General features: G+C 39.4%; 1 protein-coding gene across 3 annotated transcripts in view; it reads left to right on the forward strand.

Moving 5' to 3' along the window:
• FRMD6 (FERM domain containing 6) overlaps positions 1–12,676 on the forward strand; it is a 224,288-nt gene extending 211,612 nt beyond the window's left edge. For all 3 annotated transcript variants that reach the window (XM_006872353.1, XM_006872351.1, XM_006872352.1), the window contains exons 12-14: positions 354–485; positions 9,072–9,163; positions 12,181–12,676. In XM_006872353.1, the coding sequence (XP_006872415.1) occupies positions 354–485; positions 9,072–9,163; positions 12,181–12,465 (509 nt within the window). In that variant the 3' untranslated portion in view covers positions 12,466–12,676. The remainder of the gene's footprint in view (positions 1–353; positions 486–9,071; positions 9,164–12,180) is intronic.
• Positions 12,677–12,927: the final 251 nt, after the last annotated feature.

Raw genomic sequence — 12,927 nt, forward strand, 5'->3', positions numbered from 1 at the left:
GAGAATTGTCCTCAGAATTTCCTTTTGAAGAGTCTCATTAGCAAGTTTATTTTCAAATAGGAATAATTTCATGGCCTTTCTCAAAGTATTGTTGTTGTTGTTATGTGCCGTCGAGTTGGTTCCGACTCATAGCAACCCTGCACAGGGTTTCTGAGGCTGTAAATCTTTACAGGAGCAGAAAGCCTCATCTTTCTCCCGCGGAACAGCTGGTAGTTTCAAACTGCTGATTGTGAGATTAGCAGCCCGATTCATAACACTATGCTACCAGAGCTCCTTTTCTCAAAGTATAGGTTTGGGCTATGATGGACTGTTGCATTCAAGTCACTGAGTGTCTTTTCCTTCATCTGTGTCAGAAATCGAGATGTTAGTTGATGACCCCAGAGACCTGGAGCAGATGACTGAAGAGTCCCTGGAAGTCAGCCCAGACATGTGCATCTATATCACCGAGGACATGCTCATGGCTCGGAAGCTGAACGGACACTCTGGTGAGCTCTGATGGGAAGTACTTCTTTGTAGTAGAGCTTTCTGAACTGAGAAGCCTGTGCCCAGAAAAGAGAAGGAGTGGAGGGAGTGTAGGGGGTGTTGGGGGTACTCTAGACCAGAGACAGAACTAGAAGAAAAGCCTTTCCGTGTTGGTGTAGCAACCACGGGGTCCACTGCCTTCTGTGGAAGAAAGGGAAGGCAGAGACACACACAGGATTGGGAATTAGCATCTTCCCTCTGTGCTTTGGACAAAAGGTAGTTGTATAATAGAGTATTCCTTTTTTTTTTTTTTGCTGTTTTAAATCCAATCATCAGAGAATCGCATCATGCACGTGGAAGGGGTTGAGTGACCCTTCAGCCCAGTCATCTTATTTTTACTTGTAAGAAAACCTGCAGATTAAAAAGGATAAATACTACATGGGTAGAAACACAAGTCAGTTCCCCCAGGTTTGTTGGGTGTATTGTACTGTAGTGTATATAAGACTGTGAAGAACAAAGGGTCAAACAAAGTAGATATAGAAAGATGTTCTTAAATTCCATATTTGACTAATTCTACTCCCCCCAAATTCTTCAGGCTGTCATTTTGATAGAAACAATTATCTGTCATTGTTGCCTTGTTAGACACACAGCTCTTCGATGCTTAGTGAACTTCTCCTGTGCCTAGGCACTGGGAATCAGAGATGAACAAGAGCAGCACAGTGTTCATCGTTTTGAAACTTTCTCTGCAAAAGTGTGAGGCACTTTTTTTTTTTTTTTAATTACAGAATTCCAATTGCTAACTTAGCAGAATCATGACCACCAGACGCTGTACCAGAAATAGTTTTACTGATGGTTATAAGGAAGTACTCTATCTAACTAACAAAACCACCACTCTTTAGTTAGTTTGTCATACTGTGGTGATTTTGTGCTGTAAGAAAGCTTTGCCAATGGTATTTTAAATTCCAGAAGAGTCATCCATGAGGACAGGTTTCAGCGCTTCTATAAATAAGACTGGCTAGGAAGGAGAGGTGAATCATTTCTGAAGGGTTAGCCACTGAAAACCTTATGAATAGAAGCAGAATATTGTCTGATGCAATGCCAGAAGATGAGTCCCTCAAATTGGAAGACACTGAAAATACAATTGGGAAAGAGCTGAGTCCTTAAAGTCAAGTTGACCATAGTGACATAGATGGAGTAAAGCTTGTAATACCTTCATTTGCTGATGAAGCACCACTCCAAATGAGAAGAAACAGCTGCAAACATCCATTAGCAATTGGAATTTGAAATGTACGAAGTATGAATCTAAGAAAATTGGAAGTCATCAACCATAAAATTGAATGCATAGAGATCAATATCCTAGACATTAGTGAGCCAAAATAGACTGGTGTTAGCCATTTTGAATGAGACAGCCATGTGATTTACTCTGCTGGGAATGACAGACTGAAGAGGACTAGTGTGACACTCATCATCACAAAGAGCATTTCACAATTTATCTTGCTAATAGACAGAGCTGGCTGTGATAGGGTAGTATCCATACTCCTACAAGGAAGCCCACTGAATACCACTGTAATTCACATTTACATACCAGCCACTACAGCCAGTGGGGATGAAATTGAAAACCCAACCAGCTTCTTATGTATGAAATTGATCAAATATCCATTCAAGATTCATTGATAATTATTAGTTATTAGAATGCAAAAGTTGGAAACAAAACAGGAAGGATTCATAGTTGGGAAAATTGGCCTTGATAAAAACAATGTTGGAGGTCATATGACAGAATTTTGCAAGACCTATGGTTTATTCATTGCAAATACTTTTCTCAGTAGCGTAGTGGTTACGAGTTAGGCTGCTAATCTCATGGTCAGTAGTTCGAAACTGCAAACAGTTCTGTGGGAGAAAGATGAGGCTTTCTGCTCCAGTAAAGATTTAAAGCCTCGGAAGCCCTACAGAGGGTTGCTATGAGTTGGAACCAACTCCACGGCATATAACCACCACCATACATGTGGACCTCACCAGATGTAATACTCAGGAATCCAGTTGACTATAGCTGTGGGAAGAGACAATGGAGAAATTCATTATTATCAGTTAAAATAAGACCAGGAGCAGACTGTGTAACCAACCATCAAGTGCTCACATGTAAGTTTAGACTAACGTTCAGGAAAATTACAGTAAGTCCACAAGAGCCAAAATACAACCTTGCGTATAGCCCACCTGAATGTAGAGATCATTTTAAGAACAGATTTGATTCATTAAACAGTAATATCCAAAGACCAGAGGAATTGTGAGATGACATAAAAAACATCATACAGGAAAAAAGCAAAAGATCATGAAGAAGGCAAGAAAGAAAGAAAAGGCCAAAATGAATGTCAGAACAGACTCTGAAACTTGCTCTTACACAGAGAAGCTAAATTGACTGGAAGAAATGATGAAGTAAAAGAGCTAAACAGAAAATTTCAAAGGACAGCTCAAGAAGACAAAGTCAAGTATTGTAATGAAATGTACAAAGATCTGGAGTAGAAAACCAAAAGGGAAGAGCACACTAAGCATTTCTCAAGCTGGAAGAACTGAAGAAAGAAAATTAAGTCTCAACTTGTGGTATTGAAGGATTCTATGAGCAAAAAGGAAATTGACTGTGTAGATTATAGCAAACTATTACTAAAAAATAATGATAGATGCAGAAAGTATAAAAAGAGATGAAAAGAATGCAGAGTCACTGTACCAAAAAGAATTGGTCTATGTTCATCCGTTTCAAGAGGAAGCATATGATCACGAACCAATGGTATTGACGGAAAAATCGAAACAGCACTGTGAAGGCACTGGTGAAAAACAAGGCTTTAGGACTTGTTGGAATACAAATAGAAATGTTTCAACAAATTGTTAACAGTGCTGGAGGCCCTCACTCATCTATACCAAGAACTTTGGAAGATAGTTACCTAGCCAGCCTATTAGAAGAGATCCATGCTTGGACCCATTCCAAAGAGAGGTAACCCAACAGAATATTGAAAATCACTGAACAATATTAATAATAACACATACAGGTAAAATTTTTCTGATGATAATTCAATCGCACTGTTGCAACATTACTTCGACAGGGAACTGTCAGAAATTCAAGCTAGATTCATAAGAGGTTGTGGAACTAAGGGACATCATTGCTGACATCTGCTTCACTGAAAGCAGAGAGTACCAGAAAGAAGTTAGCTTATGCTTTATTGACTATGCAAAGGCATTCAACTGTGTGGATCATAACAGACTCTAGATAACATTGCAAAGAATGTGAATTCCAAAACAGTTGTGCTCATGAGGAACCTGTACATAGACCAACAGATAGTCTTTCTAACCAGTCAGTGCCCCCTTGTTCTGTTCAGGAAAGATGTGTACCAGGCTGATATCTTTTCACCATACTTACTCAGTCAGAACAAATAATCTGAGCAGCTAGATTATATGAAGAAGAACATGGCATCAGCTCTGGAGGAAAAGTCATGTAGATGACACAATCTTGTTTACTAAAAGTAAAGACGACTTGAAATACAGACTGAAGAAGGTCAAAAACTATAGCACTGCAATGTAAAGAACATGATAATCTTTACAACTAGACCAATAAATAAGATGTTAAACAGAGAAAATATTTAAGTTATCAAAGACATCATATTGCTTGGATCCACAATCTATTCTCATGGAAAGAGCTGTCAAGAACTCATATGACATATTGCATTAAATGTATATGCTGAAAAAGATGTCTTTAAAGTATTCCAAGAGCATAGATACCACTCTAAGGAGTAAGGTGTGCGTGATCCAAGCCATGATATTTTCACTTCCCTCTTATGGATGTGAAAATAAAAAAGACCATAAAAGAATCAATGCATTTGAATTGTGTTGGCAAAGAATATTGAAAGTACCTTGAACTACCAGAAGAACAAGCAACTGTATTGGAAGAAGTACAACCAAGAATGCTCCTTAGAAGCGAGGTTGGCGAGACTTCTCTCCTACTTTAATGTGTTGTTAGGAGGGACCAGTCCCTGGAGAAGGATGTCATGGTTGGTAAAATAGAGGATCAGTGAAACAGAGGGAGACCCCAACAAGATGGATTGACACAGTGGAAACAACAATGGCCTCAGATGTAACAACCATTGTGAGGATGGCGTATTTCGTTCTGTTGTACCTGGGGGTCGCTATGAGTTGGCACCAACTTGATGGCAGCTAACACAGACCATAAGGCAGTCTCCTGTAGATACACTCAGAGCTCTTTACCAAGCTTCACCATTTTTTCCTAATTCGCTTTATGTTGGTGGTTTTTCTCCTTACAAATATGTTTTTATATATGCTACAGTTTCACAATTCTATGTGCAATATATGTGGATGGATGTCTCAAAGTACATATATATGTCTTTGATCTGAAAGAAAACTATTTAAAAATACACATCAAAGTACCTGTGGGAAGTGTTTCATGAAGGATGCAGACTTACATTTTATTTATTTTTTTGTTGAATATTTTATCATGAGAGTTATTAACTTTATGATTTTAAACGAAAATAAAATTAGAGAGGATAACCATTTAAAAAAGACTTATATACCACCCCCATAAAAGATTTATTGAAGTATTATTTGTAGCCAAAAAAGAAAAGAAAACCTAAATGTTTACAGTTTAGTTAAATTATACTTTATTCACGCAGTGAAATATTATGCAGCAATTAACTTTAATATTTTCAAAGAATATTTGAAAACTTAAAGGCAATATGAGGAAAATAGTGTAAGTTGTATAAACAGTGTGATCTCAATTTACAAAATAAAGCTTCTTACGTATTTGAAAAAATACATAAAAATATTAATAGCCTTATCTCTGGGTGATGTACTTATAGATGTTTTCTTCCTTTTTTTCTTCCTTTCATCTTCCTGGTTTTTCCAAATTCTGTATAATTTTTGTGGAGTTAAATGTTGTTTTTAAGGCAAAAACTTGAGTTGTGATAAAGTATACCACTATAGCCTTCATTAATGTAAATGAATGAAGTAGGTATGGGCTCAGTGTTGTGAGTGGAAGAATTGATACTGACTTTACCAGTGCCCTAGTCTACGTTTCTATGAGGGCACATTCAAAGCATTAACATTTTTTTTTAGAAGAGAAGGACTTTTCTTGAGAGAGGCTTTCTACTAAAACAGTTTGTGCCATCTCCCAAACCATGAGCATCACTGAGTTGTTTTTTTGTATTTTTTTTAGCACGTAACAACAACAATATATAAGGAAAATAATTCAAATATATACATCTAAAACTATGTATGACTACAAATGTGCTTTTTTTTTTTTAATGTTTTATTGTGAATTATATGATAGTTTACATGAGAGAACTTTAGTTTTACATTCATTCCATCGTATATCATTTCATTGCCATGGTTCCAATCCCCTCCATGCATCATCAACCTACCAAAGGGTATACCCTACAAACCCGCCCCCTACATTCCCCCCTCCCCCCTTAGTCTTCAGCCCACAGTCCTTCTCCCTCTCTGGATCCAAAGTCTTCATCACTCCACATCACCGTCTCTGTCTCTTATCTCAGGCATCTCTGCTTCTCTGGGTAGGGTCCCACTCTGGGCTCTTCTCCGTTGATGGTCCTAGAGACCTCCGCTCCTAGACTGGAGAATTAATCACTCCCTTCCTTGCTACAAAACATCTACCTTTGCATTTCCAACCCTCATAATCAGTCCTGATAACAATTATTCACTACAGTATCACAAGTGACCCATCTGTATTACATATCATCAGCTCCGCCTAGACAGATTGCATAGTACTCACTGGAGATTCTGCCTTCCTCCATGCCCCCTAGCTCTAGGTTCCCTCTTGAAAGCTTGTAAGCCAATCACTTCTTGCCTTTGTAGTTGCCCCCACCAACCCCCCCGTCCAATTTGAGTATCCAGTGTCCAAGTTTCCTATCTCTGTCTACTCTGTGTGTGGAGGGGGTGAGAATGTTTCTTGCTGTAAGGATTTGTTCCTTCTTTTGAGTCACTGCATCCGTAGGTGTAGGTCAAGTTCACCAAATTGTATCAGATCACTGTTTTTTTTCCTCTTCTTTCTTCTCCTGGTTGAGCTCTGATCATCCAGTCATCCGGTCCAGGTCACATGGGTACCATCTGCAAATGTGGGCGTTCTTATGCACATGCTCTCTTCCCATCACCCGGTAGCTCCACTCTCCACTCGAGTCCTCCGTGGCCACACCACTGACTCTGGGCCCAAGAGTCCCAGGTCTCCTCACACTGCTGGCCAACCAGGTCCCCAACTGGGTCCACAGCATCACTGAGTTTTTATAGAGCAGTTTTGCCTATGTGAAAACCAAGAATGTCTTCGTATTTCATGTTTCAGTTTATCTGGTTTTTAAAATGCTCGGTCTATGCAAAATGTGCTAGACACTGTATCATTCTGAAATGTTTCTAGAGTTAAAAGGGATAAAGCATTAGTAGCAGGCCAAATAAAAATCTCAGTAATCAAGGTTCTTTTTTCTAAGATAAGAATATACTGTCTTAAGAAGATGTTTGGCCTTTATGACCCACTTATTTGCTTCATCTATTTGCAATAAAAATTTGTTTCAGTTTACATCTCCAGTTGTTGTAGTTTTGCATTCTGAAATATTTTTTTCTGGGTAGATCACTCACATGCCACATTCATATAGAGGTGTCAGCCCTAGATAATCGGTTTCCAAAAGGATCAGCAGGCACCCCCAAGCACTGAGGTGATTTGACTGAGGGCTCTTTCCGTCTCAGAAGTCTAGAACTGAATGTTTGCTGCAGCCTCCTATTTGAAGCCTTACCAGTGTGATCTTTCGCAGGTGGCTGTGTTATAGACTCCATCAGAAAAGCCTCCACTGACTGAGTGTGTCTCACATGCAGTTGTTTTTCAAAATGCTTTCAGTCTTTTGTCATTTCATTGTATTTTTTAATTACCAAACTCTGTTGGATATGGAGCTGTTACTAACCCCATTTTATAGAGGAGACTACAATCAAGGGGAGCTTAAGTATTCAGCCAGGACACACAGCTAATTGTTTGGGTCAAGTTCTAAATTTGTCCGTTTGCAGATACCAGCACATGTCCAAGTGGAACCAAATCTAGAAGGCCAAGTTACTGCACAGGAGGAGTTAAATTCAAAATTAGTGCTATGTATACAATGGTGAGGGAGGAAGCTTTATGAGGGACAGTACAAAGATTGCTATACACCTCCTTCTCTTGAGCTGCGTTTTGAAATTTTTCATTCAGCTCTTTTACTTATTTCTTCCATTTGCTTTAGCATCTCTACACTGGAAGGCAAATTCGAGTCTCTTCTGACGTCCATTTTGGTCTTTTCTTTTTTCTTGCCTTCTTAGTGATCTTTTGCTTTCTTCCTGTATGATGTTCTTGATGTCATCCCACAACTCTTCTGGTCTTCAGTCATTAGTGTCTAATGCATCAAATCCGTAATGCATCAGATCTTCATCAAATACTTACTGATGAAGATCAAAGACCATAGCCTTCAGTATGGATTGCACTTCAATGTAAAGGAAACAAAAATCCTTACCACTAGACCAGTAAATAACATGATAAATGGAGAAAAGACCAAAGTTGTCAAAGAATTCATTTTGCTTGGATCCACTTTCAACACTCATGGAAGCAGTACAGTAGTCAAGAAATCAGAGGATGTATTGTATTAGGCAAATCTGCTGCACAAGAATTCATTAACATGTTCAAGAGTTTGAGGACTAAGGTGCACCTGATCTAAACCATGGTATTTTCAGTAGCCTTCTGTGCAAGTGAAAGTTGGATGATGAATAAGGAAGACCCTAGAAGAACTGATGTATTTGTGTTATGGTATTGGAGGAAGATATTAAAAGTAGTCTAGACTGCTAGAAGAAGAAATAAACATGTGTTGGAAGAAAGATAGCCAGAATGCTCTTTAGGAACTCATACTTTGGACATGTTATCAGGAGGGACCAGTCACTGAAGAAGGATATTGTGGTTGATAAAGTAGATGATCAGCGAAAAAGAGGAAGACCCCCAATGAGATAGATTGGCACAATGGCAGCAGCAGTAGGCTCAAACATACCAATGATTGTGAGGCTAGCACAAGACCAGGCAGTGTTTCATTCTGTTGTGCATAAGGTCACTATGAGTCAGAGCCAACTCAATGGCACCTAACAACAACATAAAGTCTTTGTTTTCATCACTAATTTCTTCATCAATAGTTTAATTAGAAGCTTATCTGGAAAAATTCAGACTCTAAACTCTGCCCTTTATTTTGTCGTTGTTGTTAAGTGCTGTTTGAGTCCATTCTGACTCATAGTGACCCTGTATACTGTTTCCACGGAGCAGCTTGTGGGCTTGAACTGCAGATCTGTGGATCCTACAGCACCACAGCAGGAGTCATTTATTTTAACCTCATATGTATCCCAGCTCCGCTTACTCACTGTAACAGACAGAGAATGTGTTCTGTCTTACCACGAATCACAGCGAGATTGGTCACTCGGTATTTGGTTAATCTCTGGCCGTTCATTCTGGTAGTAACAAATGTTAAAAATGTTGGCGTGTGAAGCAAGAGGTGTGAATAATATGAAGTCTTCATTGTTTTTTGTGTTTTGTTTTGTTTTTACATCAGGATTGGTTGTAAAAGAAATTGGGTCTTCTACGTCCAGCTCCTCAGAAACAGTGGTCAAGCTTCGTGGACAGAGTACAGATTCTCTTCCACAGGTATTGAAAGAACTGAAAATGTTCATTAGAAACGGGAGGGGGCCGGGGTAGGGTTATGGTGTGTGTCAGCGTGAAAATCAAAAACCCTGAGGAAACAATGCTTCCCAGATAGAAACACTCTAGTTTTCATTTTTACTTTATTTGAATATTTTACTTATTTTATTTTGTAGTTCAGATTATTTTTTTGATTTTCATAAATTGCGTACTTTGCTTTTAAAGGTGAAAGGCCTGTCGGTCTTGGGGCTTCAGGTTGTCTGTGCTTCGTTGCTTGCCCCCAGCAATGTGGGAGTGTAATTGTTTTGTCTCAGGTACTGTGAAAGAAAGATTTCTACACTCAGGTTATCCCATTTAGATTGAGTTTTCAAAGGATACTAAACTGGAGTATTTGATAACCTGTGATCCCTGGTTCAACTATCAAAACGTCAAAAGGCACTAGAGAAAATATTCTGAGACGCATGGCTTCAGCATTTAAATATAATTCACACCTGATATTCACCTCAATTTTCAAAATAACTTTCTCCATCCTCAGCTGCCTTTTTTCTTTGGCTCTGTGGGAAACCTAAATGCTTAGAGAAACACAAAAATTTGTGTAACAGAATAGATTCATTGTGTGCAAATAAATGCCAGTCAGAACTTGGAGTTCCTGCAAGTAGATACATTCTCTAATAAAAGAGCACAATGCCCTAGGCTAAACGGTCTCTGCTAAACTGCTGTTGTTGGACTTGAAGGCAATTGAGAGGAAAATAGTTTCTTAAGGGCACAAGCTTCAAAAGAACACCTGGGACAGATGACCTGGGTGGGTTACCCCAATGCCATGAACCCAAAAATTTGTACTCCAGGGCAATCAAAATAGTTCTGTCAGCTCTCTCTGTGCCTCCCCCACCCCACCCCACCCCATTTATGTTTTTCTCTTTTACTGCTTTTCGCTTGCGTTCTGCCCTTGTCTTTGTCTCCCATGCTTTCCCCCTATCTTCCTTATCTATTTTCTTATTTGTTCCTAATTTCTCTTCCATTAAATAAGCAGCCATAATGTGAACCGAAGGTTTTATTTAGTTAGTTTTTTTCATTAAACATTTTTCTGAAAACTCCAACAAATAATGTTTAAAGTAATAGGTGTTACTTTCAGTTACTTGATGTTACTTGAGTCTATCTACCAGGGTTTGCGTGCCTGCTCTGCCACTCAGTGTTGTGCATGTGTGTTAATGGGTTCAATGAGACACCAGATGCACACCTACAAAGTGGGGAGAATACTTGCGTGTCTGCCTCATGGATGAATGGTGATGACCAAATGAATTCTCTGTGTAAAATCCTGTGAGTCCTGGGAAGACTCCCCCCGCCCCACAGGGGGTTCCTCGAGTGCTCAGATGATACACTTCACTGAAAAGACTTCTAGTAAAATGTTTGATGTCAAGATTGCCATTTGGCCCAGCCCCTGTGCTCTTCTCCTGGCACTTTTGCCACTAGCAGCAGTGATATTATTAGGAGAAGGATGTCCTTCAATGGAATATAATGCTTAAAAAAAAAAAAAATCCAGCCAGCACCACACCTTAGGATAACGAGCTCTATCTTCGGCTAATGAACTCTAAACACCTGTTACCTGCTGCTAAGGCCGGTGGTAGAACAGTACCAGGTGCAGAGGATTCCCGCAATTCCAGTGCTTGCTTCTCAATCTTCTCAACACTAGGAACATTTTAGGTTCTTTTTTCTATTGAAGAATTCTGTTTTTTGTTTGCTGTTGTTTTTTAAATAGTTCTTCAACATACTGTTTCTTCAGAAATTCCTTTTATTTCTCCATTTCTTAATAAAATACAATTTAATAACAGGCTTCAGTGTTAAGAGTGTTGCCACACTGAATTGTCATATCCTACTGAAAATGAGTCCTGGTGTGGCCCTGTGGGTTAATGTGCCAGACTGCAAAGCTATTTGAACTGCAAGGTCAGTGGTTCAAGCCCACCAGCTGCTCCTTGGAAACCCTATACAGGGTTGCTATGGGTCGGGATCGACTCAATGGCATTTAACAACAACTGGAAAACAAACTGAATCCTGTTGTAAAGTGTGGTACTGTGAGATAAACACTGGACTGCTAACTGGATGGTCAGTGGTTCAAACCCACCTGCTGCTCCTCAGAAACCCTTCTCAGGATCATTATGATCTGAACTGACTTGGCAGCACTTAACAGGAACAGCAATAAAGAAACAAAGTAGTTTAACCTTTAAGTATTTTGCTTGATTTTTTAAGATTCTAGATCTAGTGGGATTCCTGCTACATTTACTAACCTGTGCTTTTGAGTTATTTATCTGTAAAATGGGGATAATAGTAGCACCAGCCTTAAAAACTGTTAGGAGTCCTGGTGTGGCACTGTAGGATAAGCACTGGACTGCAAGGTGCAAGGTCGGAAGTTCAAACTCACCAGTCACTTCTCAGATACCCCATACAGGGTCACCATGAGTCAGAACCAACTCCACAACATTTAACAACAAATCATCTGTTAAGAAGATTAAATAAACATTTATATATATTTATATGGAACATTTCATATATGTATGGAACATTTTGATCAGAAACTAGTACATGTTAAGTGCCCAATAAATGTTAAGTGCTATCAGTTTTGACACATAGTGGCCCTGTATAGGGTTTCTAAGGAGCGGCTTGTGAATTTAAACTGCCAACCTTGTATTTGGTAGTCCATTGCTTATCCTATAGAGCACCACACTAGGGCTCCTTTCTGTATACAAGGATTCTTCAACGTTTTATGTCTTTGCAGCCTGCCTCATTTGCAGCAAATGTTACTAACTTTTTCACCATTAGGCTATATTCTTAAAGGAATCTTGGTGTGCCACTATGGGTTAATGCTCTGGACTGCAAGGTTGCTTTGAACCATAACGTCAGCGGTTCAACCTCACCAGCTGCTCCTGGGAAACCCAATGCAGGGTCACTACAGGTCAGACTCTACAGCACTTAACAACAGCAACAATAATATGCTCTTAAAGTTGTTTCAACCTTCCCTTTTTTTGCAGACAATATGTCGAAAACCAAAGACTTCCACCGATCGACACAGCTTGAGCCTCGATGACATCAGACTTTATCAAAAAGACTTCTTGCGCATCGCGGGCCTGTGTCAGGACACTGCTCAGAGCTACACTTTTGGATGCAGCCATGAACTGGATGAGGAAGGCCTCTACTGCAACAGCTGCTTGGCTCAACAGTGCATCAACATCCAAGACACTTTTCCAGTCAAAAGAACCAGCAAATACTTCTCTCTGGATCTCACTCATGATGAAGTTCCAGAGTTCGTTGTATAAAGTCCGTCCTCCTTCAGCCCTTACAGTAGGCCGCCTGCTGTTTGCTAGAGGCTATGTAAGCCATGGATTCTTTTAACTGCTACTCATGCCATATTTTCTTCACCCCAAACATAGCTCACTCTTTATATTTGTGATGAAAATAAAAGCTTTGGGACAATTGCACTTTAAGTATTACACAAAGGTAAAACAACTACAGAGAGTGTGCAAAACACAAATGCTCTCCTGTTTACCAAACCTTCAGAATTTTGGACGGTGGTGTGTATTTGTTCATTTGTTGTCTTTTTCAGATTAGCTACCCTTAACATCACATTGTTTATCATGTGAAAGGTGTTTTAGACTTATTTGTTTGCTTGTAAGTTTTTTACCACTCCCTCGTGAAATGCTTATGGTTTGAGGGAAAAGAGAGGAAGGGTCGCTCTTCTTGGAACAGAGAGAACATTGCCTAGTTATATAGCCATTGTT

Source organism: Chrysochloris asiatica, unplaced genomic scaffold (assembly GCF_000296735.1).
Source record: "Chrysochloris asiatica unplaced genomic scaffold, ChrAsi1.0 scaffold00194, whole genome shotgun sequence".
NCBI lineage: Eukaryota > Metazoa > Chordata > Mammalia > Afrosoricida > Chrysochloridae > Chrysochloris > Chrysochloris asiatica.